Source organism: Scyliorhinus torazame, chromosome 20, assembly GCF_047496885.1.
Source record: "Scyliorhinus torazame isolate Kashiwa2021f chromosome 20, sScyTor2.1, whole genome shotgun sequence".
Lineage (NCBI taxonomy): Eukaryota > Metazoa > Chordata > Chondrichthyes > Carcharhiniformes > Scyliorhinidae > Scyliorhinus > Scyliorhinus torazame.
In genome coordinates, this window is record NC_092726.1 from 24,692,695 (window position 1) to 24,707,229 (window position 14,535).

The 14,535-nt window shown below is 58.1% G+C and overlaps 1 protein-coding gene across 1 annotated transcript in view; it reads right to left on the bottom strand.

Annotated features, from left to right (window-relative positions):
* The window catches only part of LOC140397075 (myoferlin-like), a 183,794-nt gene extending 169,563 nt beyond the window's left edge, over positions 1-14,231 (bottom strand). Inside the window, exons 1-2 of the mRNA XM_072486107.1 lie at positions 14,220-14,231; positions 2,972-3,063 (exon numbers count right to left, since the gene is read on the bottom strand). Coding sequence (XP_072342208.1) covers positions 2,972-3,063; positions 14,220-14,231 — 104 coding nt within the window. The remainder of the gene's footprint in view (positions 1-2,971; positions 3,064-14,219) is intronic.
* Positions 14,232-14,535: the final 304 nt, after the last annotated feature.

Sequence of the window (14,535 nt, forward strand, 5' to 3'; positions counted from 1 at the left end):
AACTGAATTGCACAAGATCCTGAGGGGACTTGATAGGGTGGATGCTGAGAGAACCTCTCCCCTTGTGGCAGACTCTGGAACTAGGGGGGAACACAGTTCAAAAATAGGTGACGGAGATGAGAAGAATTATTTTTTAATCTCGGAGGGTTGAGCACCTTTGGGTCTCTCTTCGCTGGAGAGTGGTGGATGGGGAGGGGGGGAGCGGCAGGGCCAATTAATATCGTTAAGGCAGGGGTAGATAGATTCTTGACTAGCAAGGGAGTTATCAGGGGTGGAATGTGGAGGTGAGGCCATGATCTTATTGAATGGCGAAGCAGGCCCGAGGCGGCCGGGTGGCCTGCACCCGCTCCAAATTTGTATGAGGAGTTGGAAAGAGAGTCTTCCTCTGCCTATTCAGTTTGAACGTTCAAGTTCCTTCAGGGGATATTCACAACAGCAGCAAGAGAGAGACTTCCTGCTCAGCGTTCCTCCTTCAACACTGCCAAAACAGTCCGACTCGCTCATTCCTCGTATTGCCGTGCGCAAGAACTTGCTGTGCTCAACTTGGCAACTGCTTTCCACTTCAAAGTGGGGAGGGGTCAACACATCGAAGTAATTCATCACGTCAAGGACTTTGACACGGCTTGGGTGATCTGATGTGGTGTAATAGTGATGGAAGATTTTTTTTTTCCACATAGGACGTGACTTTTCTCCTCAAGAACCTTATTTAGAGCACAGACAGCAAATTTTGAGGGCCCTCATAACAACGGGAAATCCTGGAGTGCTGGGGCACATCCATATCGCATACACATAGATGGTGGCCATCTTGTGTGGTCCCTGGACAAAGGGAAACCCCGGAGTGCAGGGGCACATCCATATGGCGCACACATAGATGGCGGCCATCTTGGGTGGCCCCATGACAAGGGAAACCCTGGAGTGCAGGGGCACATCCATATGGCGCACACATAGATGGTGGCCATCTTGGGTGGCCCCATGACAAAGGGAAACCCCGGAGTGCAGGGGCACATCCATATGGTGCACACATAGATGGCGGCCATCTTGGTTGGTCCCTGGACAAAGGGAAACTCCAGAGCGCAGGGGCACATCCATATGGCGCACACATAGATGGCGGCCATCTTAGTTGGTCCCTGGACAAAGGGAAACCCCGGAGTGCAGGAGCACATCCACATGGCGTACACACAGATGGAGTTAGAATTTATTTTTAGAATTATAGAATTTACAGTGCAGAAAGAGGGCAGAAGGTCAGCCATGATCATCTTGAGAGAGTGGGAATAAATGGGTCTTTTTCCAAGTGGCAGGCAGTGACTCGTGGGGCACCGCAGCAATCAGTGCCTGGCCCTCAGCTGCTGAAGATATATTTAAATGACCTGGGTGAGGGAAGCAAATGTAACATTTGCAAGTTTGCCGAGGACACAACACCGGGTGGAATTGTTAGTGATGAGGTGGATGCAAGGAGGCTTCAAGGTGATTTAGACAATTGAGTGAGCGGGCAAACACATGGCAGATGCAGTTATTATTTTTTAAATAAATCTCGAGTACCCAATTCATTTATTCTACTGAAGGGGCAATTTAGCGGGGCCAATCCACCTACCCCGCACATCTTTGGGTTGTGGGGATGAAACCCAATGGGGAGAATGTGCAAACTCCACGCGGACAGTGACCCAGGGCCGCGATCGAACTTGGGACCTCGGCGCCTTGCGGCAGCAATGCTAACCACTGCGCCACCGTGCTGCCCCCAGATGCAATACAGTTAAATGTGAAGTTATACTCCTCAGTGTGAAAAACAGAAAGGAAGAATATTGTTTAGATGGTGACATATTGGGGAGTGTAGATGTACAAAGGGATCTGGGTGTATTTGTACGCCAGTCGATGAAAGTGGAGTGGCAAGGAATGAGGGAGGCAAATGGTATGTTGGCTTTCATTGCAAGAGGGGTTTGAGTTCAGAAGTAGAGATGTCTTTCTGCAGTTATACAGGGCCATGCTAAGACCACACGTGGGGTATTGCGTACAACTTTGGTCTCCCTAACTAAGAAAGGATATACTTGCCTGAGAAGGAATGCTGCCTCAACTCCATCTTTGTGTACGCCATGTAGATGTGCCCCTGCGCTCCGGGGTTTCCCTTTGTCCAGGGACCACCCAAGATGGCCGCCATCTGTGTGTATGCCACTCAGCAGAATCTTATTCAGTTCTAACAGGGCTCACCTGATGAAGGAGCAGCGCTCCGTAAGCTAGCGATTCGAAACAAACCTGTTGGGCTTTAATCTGGTGTTGTAAGATTTCTTACTGTGCCCAGTGCAATGCCGGCATCTCCACATCATGGCTAAGCAGGGATGGACAGACACGATGCAGGGAGGATGTTTTCCCTGGGCGGGGAATCTAGTACCAGGGGACGCAGTGTCAGGATGGAGGGTGGACCATTTAGGACCGAGAGGGCCGGTTTCGCTCAGTTGGTTGGACGGCTGGTTGGTGATACAGAGCGAGGCCAGCAGCGCGGGTTCAATTCCCGTACCGGCTGAGGCTATTCTTGACGGCGCCATCTACTCAACCTCGTCCCTCACCCGAGGAGTGGTGAGCCTCGTGTTAAAAACTACCACCAGTCAGCCTATGGTCACCTGGGACTCTGACTTTAGTGAAATTCTCTACCACAGAAGGCTAAAGTCACTCAATGTGTTCAAGAAAGAGATAGATAATTGTTTACATTTTATTGGCATCAAGGGGTCTGGGGAGAAAGTGGGAAGGTGGCTTTGAGATCGAGGATCAACCGCCATCGTATTGAATGGGGGAGCAGGCTCGAAGGGCCGAATGGCCTACTCCTGCTCCTAGATTTTATGTTTCTATCATGACAGCAGCTATGCCTCTTGGATATTTCAATTTTCACGTCTGTTTTAGATCATTTAAATGACAGCTTTCGTGTCAAAACCCTTCACCAACTCGATGAGCATCCTCTTTGCAAAGCGCAGAATAATGTTACCTGCCCTTTCCAACTTTATCTTTGCCTTTCAACTGAATCTGTAGAGTAGATCTGGCATCAAGGGGATTTCCTTTCAATTTAAACTCCAGTGTCTAAATGATTCAAAATAGGACGGGTAACGATTTAGTATTACAAACGTCAACACAAACAGCACCACATACCGCACGACCCTCCTTGTACACCCGACACTGCCCACCCTCCCTGTACACCCAACACTGCACGCCCATCACTGTACACCTGACACTGCACACCCATCACTGTACACCGACACTGCACACCCTCCCTGTACACCGACACCGCACACCCTCCCTGTACACCGACACCGCACACCCTCCCTGTACACCGACACTGCACACCCTCCCTGTACACCGACACTGCACACCCTCCCTGTACACCGACACTGCACACCCTCCCTGTACACCGACACTGCACACCCTCACTGTACACTGACACTGCACACCCTCCCTCTACACCGACACTGCACACCCTCCCTGTACACCGACACTGCACACCCTCCCTGTACACCGACACTGCACACCCTCCCTGTACACCGACACTGCACACCCTCCCTGTACACCGACACTGCACACCCTCCCTGTACACCGACACTGCACACCCTCCCTGTACACCCGACACTGCACACCCTCCCTCTACACCGACACTGCACACCCTCCCTGTACACCGACACTGCGCACCCTCCCTGTACACCGACACTGCACACCCTCCCTGTACACCGACACTGCACACCCTCCCTGTACACCGACACTGCACACCCTCCCTGTACACCGGCACTGCACACCCTCCCTGTACACCGACACTGCACACCCTCCCTGTACACCGACACTGCACACCCTCCCTGTACACCGACACTGCACACCCTCCCTGTACACCGACACTGCACACCCTCCCTGTACACCGACACTGCACACCCACCCTGTACACCGACACTACACACCCTCCCTGTACACCCGACACTGCACACCCTCCCTCTACACCGACACTGCACACCCTCCCTGTACACCGACACTGCACACCCTCCCTGTACACCGACACTGCACACCCTCCCTGTACACCCGACACTGCACACCCTCCCTGTACACCGACACTGCACACCCTCCCTGTACACCGACATTGCACACCCTCCCTGTACACCCGACACTGCACACCCTCCCTGTACACCGACACTGCACACCCTCCCTGTACACCGACACTGCACACCCTCCCTGTACACCGACACTGCACACCCTCCCTGTACACTGACACTGCACACCCTCCCTGTACACCCGACACTGCACACCCTCCCTCTACACTGACATTGCACACCCTCCCTGTACACCCGACACTGCACACCCTCCCTGTACACCCGACACTGCACACCCTCCCTGTACACCGGCACTGCACACCCTCCCTGTACACCGACACTGCACACCCTCCCTGTACACCAGACACTGCACACCCTCCCTGTACACCGACACCGCACACCCTCCCTGTACACCCGACACTGCACACCCTCCCTCTACACCGACACTGCACACCCTCCCTGTACACCGACACTGCACACCCTCCCTGTACACCGACACTGCACACCCCAACCTGTACACCGACACTGCACACCCTCCCTGTACACCGACACTGCACACCCTCCCTGTACACCCGACACTGCACACCCTCCCTCTACACTGACATTGCACACCCTCCCTGTACACCCAACACTGCACACCCTCCCTGTACACCCGACACTGCACACCCTCCCTGTACACCGGCACTGCACACCCTCCCTGTACACCGACACCGCACACCCTCCCTGTACACCGACACCGCACACCCTCCCTGTACACCCGACACTGCACACCCTCCCTGTACACCTGACACTGCACACCCTCCCTGTACACCGACATTGCACACCCCAACCTGTACACCGACACTGCACACCCTCCCTGTACACCGACACTGCACACACCAACCTGTACACCTGACACTGCACACCCTCCCGGTACACCTGACACTGCACACCCCAACCTGTACACCGACACTGCACACCCCTCCCTGTACACCTGACACTGCACACCCCAACCTGTACACCCGACACTGCACACCACTCCCTGTACACCTGACACTGCGCACCCCAACCTGTACACCCGACACTGCACACCCTCCCTGTACACCGACACTGCACACCCTCCCTGTACACCTGACACTGCACGCCCTCCCTCTACACTGACATTGCACACCCTCCCTGTACACCCGACACTGCACACCCTCCCTGTACACCTGACACTGCACGCCCTCCCTCTACACTGACATTGCACACCCTCCCTCTACACCGACACTGCACACCCTCCCTCTACACTGACATAGCACACCCTCCCTGTACACCCGACACTGCACACCCTCCCTGTACACCTGACACTGCACACCCTCCCTCTACACTGACATTGCACACCCTCCCTGTACACCCGACACTGCACACCCTCCCTGTACACCCGACACTGCACACCCTCCCTCTACACCGACACTGCACACCCTCCCTCTACACTGACATAGCACACCCTCCCTGTACACCTGACACTGCACACCCTCACTGTACACCCGACACTGCACACCCTCCCTGTACACCGACACTGCACACCCTCCCTGTACACCCGACACTGCACACCCTCCCTGTACACCGACACTGCACACCCTCCCTGTACACCGACACTGCACACCCTCCCTGTACACCCGACACTGCACACCCTCCCTGTACACCGACACTGCACACCCTCCCTGTACACCCGACACTGCACACCCTCCCTCTACACCGACATTGCACACCCTCCCTGTACACCCGACACTGCACACCCTCCCTGTACACCCGACACTGCACACCCTCCCTGTACACCGGCACTGCACACCCTCCCTGTACACCGACACTGCACACCCTCCCTGTACACCAGACACTGCACACCCTCCCTGTACACCGACACCGCACACCCTCCCTGTACACCGACACTGCACACCCTCCCTGTACACCCGACACTGCACACCCTCCCTGTACACCGACACTGCACACCCTCCCTGTACACCGACACTGCACACCCTCCCTGTACACCGACACTGCACACCCTCCCTGTACACCGACACTGCACACCCTCCCTGTACACCCGACACTGCACACCCTCCCTCTACACTGACATTGCACACCCTCCCTGTACACCCAACACTGCACACCCTCCCTGTACACCCGACACTGCACACCCTCCCTGTACACCGGCACTGCACACCCTCCCTGTACACCGACACCGCACACCCTCCCTGTACACCAGACACTGCACACCCTCCCTGTACACCTGACACTGCACACCCTCCCTGTACACCGACACTGCACACCCTCCCTGTACACCCGACACTGCACACCCTCCCTCTACACCGACACTGCACACCCTCCCTGTACACCGACACTGCACACCCTCCCTCTACACCGACACTGCACACCCTCCCTGTACACCCGACACTGCACACCCTCCCTCTACACCGACACTGCACACCCTCCCTGTACACCGACACTGCGCACCCTCCCTGTACACCGACACTGCACACCCTCCCTCTACACCGACACTGCACACCCTCCCTCTACACCGACACTGCACACCCTCCCTGTACACCGACACTGCGCACCCTCCCTGTACACCGACACTGCACACCCTCCCTGTACACCGACACTGCACACCCTCCCTGTACACCGACACTGCACACCCTCCCTGTACACCCGACACTGCACACCCTCCCTCTACACCGACACTGCACACCCTCCCTGTACACCGACACTGCACACCCTCCCTGTACACCGACACTGCACACCCTCCCTGTACACCCGACACTGCACACCCTCCCTGTACACCGACACTGCACACCCTCCCTGTACACCGACATTGCACACCCTCCCTGTACACCCGACACTGCACACCCTCCCTGTACACCGACACTGCACACCCTCCCTGTACACCGACACTGCACACCCTCCCTGTACACCGACACTGCACACCCTCCCTGTACACTGACACTGCACACCCTCCCTGTACACCCGACACTGCACACCCTCCCTCTACACTGACATTGCACACCCTCCCTGTACACCCGACACTGCACACCCTCCCTGTACACCCGACACTGCACACCCTCCCTGTACACCGGCACTGCACACCCTCCCTGTACACCGACACTGCACACCCTCCCTGTACACCAGACACTGCACACCCTCCCTGTACACCGACACTGCACACCCTCCCTGTACACCGACACTGCACACCCTCCCTGTACACCGACACTGCACACCCCAACCTGTACACCGACACTGCACACCCTCCCTGTACACCGACACTGCACACCCTCCCTGTACACCCGACACTGCACACCCTCCCTCTACACTGACATTGCACACCCTCCCTGTACACCCAACACTGCACACCCTCCCTGTACACCCGACACTGCACACCCTCCCTGTACACCCGACACTGCACACCCTCCCTCTACACTGACATTGCACACCCTCCCTGTACACCCAACACTGCACACCCTCCCTGTACACCCGACACTGCACACCCTCCCTGTACACCGGCACTGCACACCCTCCCTGTACACCGACACCGCACACCCTCCCTGTACACCAGACACTGCACACCCTCCCTGTACACCTGACACTGCACACCCTCCCTGTACACCGACATTGCACACCACAACCTGTACACCGACACTGCACACCCTCCCTGTACACCGACACTGCACACCCCAACCTGTACACCTGACACTGCACACCCTCCCTGTACACCTGACACTGCACACCCCAACCTGTACACCGACACTGCACACCCCTCCCTGTACACCTGACACTGCACACCCCAACCTGTACACCCGACACTGCACACCCCTCCCTGTACACCTGACACTGCGCACCCCAACCTGTACACCCGACACTGCACACCCTCCCTGTACACCGACACTGCACACCCTCCCTGTACACCTGACACTGCACGCCCTCCCTCTACACTGACATTGCACACCCTCCCTGTACACCCGACACTGCACACCCTCCCTGTACACCCGACACTGCACACCCTCCCTCTACACCGACACTGCACACCCTCCCTCTACACTGACATAGCACACCCTCCCTGTACACCCGACACTGCACACCCTCCCTGTACACCTGACACTGCACACCCTCCCTCTACACTGACATTGCACACCCTCCCTGTACACCCGACACTGCACACCCCAACCTGTACACCCGACACTGCACACCCCTCCCTGTACACCTGACACTGCGCACCCCAACCTGTACACCCGACACTGCACACCCTCCCTGTACACCGACACTGCACACCCTCCCTGTACACCTGACACTGCACGCCCTCCCTCTACACTGACATTGCACACCCTCCCTGTACACCCGACACTGCACACCCTCCCTGTACACCCGACACTGCACACCCTCCCTCTACACCGACACTGCACACCCTCCCTCTACACCGACACTGCACACCCTCCCTGTACACCGACACTGCACACCCCAACCTGTACACCTGACACTGCACACCCTCCCTGTACACCTGACACTGCACACCCCAACCTGTACACCGACACTGCACACCCCTCCCTGTACACCTGACACTGCACACCCCAACCTGTACACCCGACACTGCACACCCCTCCCTGTACACCTGACACTGCGCACCCCAACCTGTACACCCGACACTGCACACCCTCCCTGTACACCGACACTGCACACCCTCCCTGTACACCTGACACTGCACGCCCTCCCTCTACACTGACATTGCACACCCTCCCTGTACACCCGACACTGCACACCCTCCCTGTACACCCGACACTGCACACCCTCCCTCTACACCGACACTGCACACCCTCCCTCTACACTGACATAGCACACCCTCCCTGTACACCCGACACTGCACACCCTCCCTGTACACCTGACACTGCACACCCTCCCTCTACACTGACATTGCACACCCTCCCTGTACACCCGACACTGCACACCCTCCCTGTACACCCGACACTGCACACCCTCCCTCTACACCGACACTGCACACCCTCCCTCTACACTGACATAGCACACCCTCCCTGTACACCTGACACTGCACACCCTCCCTGTACACCCGACACTGCACACCCTCCCTGTACACCGACACTGCACACCCTCCCTGTACACCGACACTGCACACCCTCCCTGTACACCGACACTGCACACCCTCCCTGTACACTGACACTGCACACCCTCCCTGTACACCCGACACTGCACACCCTCCCTGTACACCGACACTGCACACCCTCCCTGTACACCGACATTGCACACCCTCCCTGTACACCCGACACTGCACACCCTCCCTGTACACCGACACTGCACACCCTCCCTGTACACCGATACTGCACACCCTCCCTGTACACCCGACACTGCACACCCTCCCTGTACACCGACACTGCACACCCTCCCTGTACACCCGACACTGCACACCCTCCCTCTACACTGACATTGCACACCCTCCCTGTACACCCGACACTGCACACCCTCCCTGTACACCCGACACTGCACACCCTCCCTGTACACCGGCACTGCACACCCTCCCTGTACACCGACACTGCACACCCTCCCTGTACACCAGACACTGCACACCCTCCCTGTACACCGACACCGCACACCCTCCCTGTACACCGACACTGCACACCCTCCCTGTACACCCGACACTGCACACCCTCCCTGTACACCGACACTGCACACCCTCCCTGTACACCGACACTGCACACCCTCCCTGTACACCGACACTGCACACCCTCCCTGTACACCGACACTGCACACCCTCCCTGTACACCCGACACTGCACACCCTCCCTCTACACTGACATTGCACACCCTCCCTGTACACCCAACACTGCACACCCTCCCTGTACACCCGACACTGCGCACCCTCCCTGTACACCGACACTGCACACCCTCCCTGTACACCGACACTGCACACCCTCCCTGTACACCGACACTGCACACCCTCCCTGTACACCCGACACTGCACACCCTCCCTCTACACCGACACTGCACACCCTCCCTGTACACCGACACTGCACACCCTCCCTGTACACCGACACTGCACACCCTCCCTGTACACCCGACACTGCACACCCTCCCTGTACACCGACACTGCACACCCTCCCTGTACACCGACATTGCACACCCTCCCTGTACACCCGACACTGCACACCCTCCCTGTACACCGACACTGCACACCCTCCCTGTACACCGACACTGCACACCCTCCCTGTACACCGACACTGCACACCCTCCCTGTACACTGACACTGCACACCCTCCCTGTACACCCGACACTGCACACCCTCCCTCTACACTGACATTGCACACCCTCCCTGTACACCCGACACTGCACACCCTCCCTGTACACCCGACACTGCACACCCTCCCTGTACACCGGCACTGCACACCCTCCCTGTACACCGACACTGCACACCCTCCCTGTACACCAGACACTGCACACCCTCCCTGTACACCGACACTGCACACCCTCCCTGTACACCGACACTGCACACCCTCCCTGTACACCGACACTGCACACCCCAACCTGTACACCGACACTGCACACCCTCCCTGTACACCGACACTGCACACCCTCCCTGTACACCCGACACTGCACACCCTCCCTCTACACTGACATTGCACACCCTCCCTGTACACCCAACACTGCACACCCTCCCTGTACACCCGACACTGCACACCCTCCCTGTACACCCGACACTGCACACCCTCCCTCTACACTGACATTGCACACCCTCCCTGTACACCCAACACTGCACACCCTCCCTGTACACCCGACACTGCACACCCTCCCTGTACACCGGCACTGCACACCCTCCCTGTACACCGACACCGCACACCCTCCCTGTACACCAGACACTGCACACCCTCCCTGTACACCTGACACTGCACACCCTCCCTGTACACCGACATTGCACACCACAACCTGTACACCGACACTGCACACCCTCCCTGTACACCGACACTGCACACCCCAACCTGTACACCTGACACTGCACACCCTCCCTGTACACCTGACACTGCACACCCCAACCTGTACACCGACACTGCACACCCCTCCCTGTACACCTGACACTGCACACCCCAACCTGTACACCCGACACTGCACACCCCTCCCTGTACACCTGACACTGCGCACCCCAACCTGTACACCCGACACTGCACACCCTCCCTGTACACCGACACTGCACACCCTCCCTGTACACCTGACACTGCACACCCTCCCTGTACACCCGACACTGCACACCCTCCCTGTACACCCGACACTGCACACCCTCCCTCTACACCGACACTGCACACCCTCCCTCTACACTGACATAGCACACCCTCCCTGTACACCCGACACTGCACACCCTCCCTGTACACCTGACACTGCACACCCTCCCTCTACACTGACATTGCACACCCTCCCTGTACACCCGACACTGCACACCCCAACCTGTACACCCGACACTGCACACCCCTCCCTGTACACCTGACACTGCGCACCCCAACCTGTACACCCGACACTGCACACCCTCCCTGTACACCGACACTGCACACCCTCCCTGTACACCTGACACTGCACGCCCTCCCTCTACACTGACATTGCACACCCTCCCTGTACACCCGACACTGCACACCCTCCCTGTACACCCGACACTGCACACCCTCCCTCTACACCGACACTGCACACCCTCCCTCTACACCGACACTGCACACCCTCCCTGTACACCGACACTGCACACCCCAACCTGTACACCTGACACTGCACACCCTCCCTGTACACCTGACACTGCACACCCCAACCTGTACACCGACACTGCACACCCCTCCCTGTACACCTGACACTGCACACCCCAACCTGTACACCCGACACTGCACACCCCTCCCTGTACACCTGACACTGCGCACCCCAACCTGTACACCCGACACTGCACACCCTCCCTGTACACCGACACTGCACACCCTCCCTGTACACCTGACACTGCACGCCCTCCCTCTACACTGACATTGCACACCCTCCCTGTACACCCGACACTGCACACCCTCCCTGTACACCCGACACTGCACACCCTCCCACTACACCGACACTGCACACCCTCCCTCTACACTGACATAGCACACCCTCCCTGTACACCCGACACTGCACACCCTCCCTGTACACCTGACACTGCACACCCTCCCTCTACACTGACATTGCACACCCTCCCTGTACACCCGACACTGCACACCCTCCCTGTACACCCGACACTGCACACCCTCCCTCTACACCGACACTGCACACCCTCCCTCTACACTGACATAGCACACCCTCCCTGTACACCTGACACTGCACACCCTCCCTGTACACCCGACACTGCACACCCTCCCTGTACACCGACACTGCACACCCTCCCTGTACACCGACACTGCACACCCTCCCTGTACACCGACACTGCACACCCTCCCTGTACACTGACACTGCACACCCTCCCTGTACACCCGACACTGCACACCCTCCCTGTACACCGACACTGCACACCCTCCCTGTACACCGACATTGCACACCCTCCCTGTACACCCGACACTGCACACCCTCCCTGTACACCGACACTGCACACCCTCCCTGTACACCGATACTGCACACCCTCCCTGTACACCCGACACTGCACACCCTCCCTGTACACCGACACTGCACACCCTCCCTGTACACCCGACACTGCACACCCTCCCTCTACACTGACATTGCACACCCTCCCTGTACACCCGACACTGCACACCCTCCCTGTACACCCGACACTGCACACCCTCCCTGTACACCGGCACTGCACACCCTCCCTGTACACCGACACTGCACACCCTCCCTGTACACCAGACACTGCACACCCTCCCTGTACACCGACACCGCACACCCTCCCTGTACACCGACACTGCACACCCTCCCTGTACACCCGACACTGCACACCCTCCCTGTACACCGACACTGCACACCCTCCCTGTACACCGACACTGCACACCCTCCCTGTACACCGACACTGCACACCCTCCCTGTACACCGACACTGCACACCCTCCCTGTACACCCGACACTGCACACCCTCCCTCTACACTGACATTGCACACCCTCCCTGTACACCCAACACTGCACACCCTCCCTGTACACCCGACACTGCACACCCTCCCTGTACACCGGCACTGCACACCCTCCCTGTACACCGACACCGCACACCCTCCCTGTACACCAGACACTGCACACCCTCCCTGTACACCTGACACTGCACACCCTCCCTGTACACCGACATTGCACACCCCAACCTGTACACCGACACTGCACACCCTCCCTGTACACCGACACTGCACACCCCAACCAATACACCTGACACTGCACACCCTCCCTGTACACCTGACACTGCACACCCCAACCTGTACACCGACACTGCACACCCCTCCCTGTACACCTGACACTGCACACCCTCCCTCTACACTGACATTGCACACCCTCCCTGTACACCCGACACTGCACACCCTCCCTGTACACCCGACACTGCACACCCTCCCTCTACACCGACACTGCACACCCTCCCTCTACACTGACATAGCACACCCTCCCTGTACACCCGACACTGCACACCCTCCCTGTACACCTGACACTGCACACCCTCCCTCTACACTGACATTGCACACCCTCCCTGTACACCCGACACTGCACACCCTCCCTGTACACCCGACACTGCACACCCTCCCTCTACACCGACACTGCACACCCTCCCTCTACACTGACATAGCACACCCTCCCTGTACACCCGACACTGCACACCCTCCCTGTACACCTGACACTGCACACCCTCCCTGTACACCGACACTGCACACCCCAACCTGTACACCTGACACTGCACACCCTCCCTGTACACCTGACACTGCACACCCCAACCTGTACACCGACACTGCACACCCCTCCCTGTACACCTGACACTGCACACCCCAACCTGTACACCCGACACTGCACACCTCTCCCTGTACACCTGACACTGCGCACCCCTCCCTGTACACCTGACACTGCACACCCCTCCAGATTCCTCCGCGACCCTCACTGCATTGCACATACCTCCCCACCTAATGCCGTAACTTCCCCTGTGCATCTCAAACCGCACTCCAAAACCTCTCCCTCACTCTCTCCCTCGCCTCACCGTGTACCGGTAGCGCCATCTCTCTCCCTCTCTCTCACCTGTGCCAACCTTGCCCATCCGAATCAGTGCCACATCCGGCTGATCAACTCTAAATGCCGACTGTAAATGAAACTTGTTATTATTGATACACGATGCCAACAATCTCTCCAATATCGGCAGACGATTGACCCGTTTTACACAAACGCCCGTGCCACCTGCTGCCTCAACTCTCCACGCACAAACTGCCCGAGGAGGTCACATCGATAATACTTTTCCACTTGCCTCGCTCCACCTGACATTCTTGTCCTCCTCCGATAAGCTCGTCCTCTTCTTTTTCCCTGGGA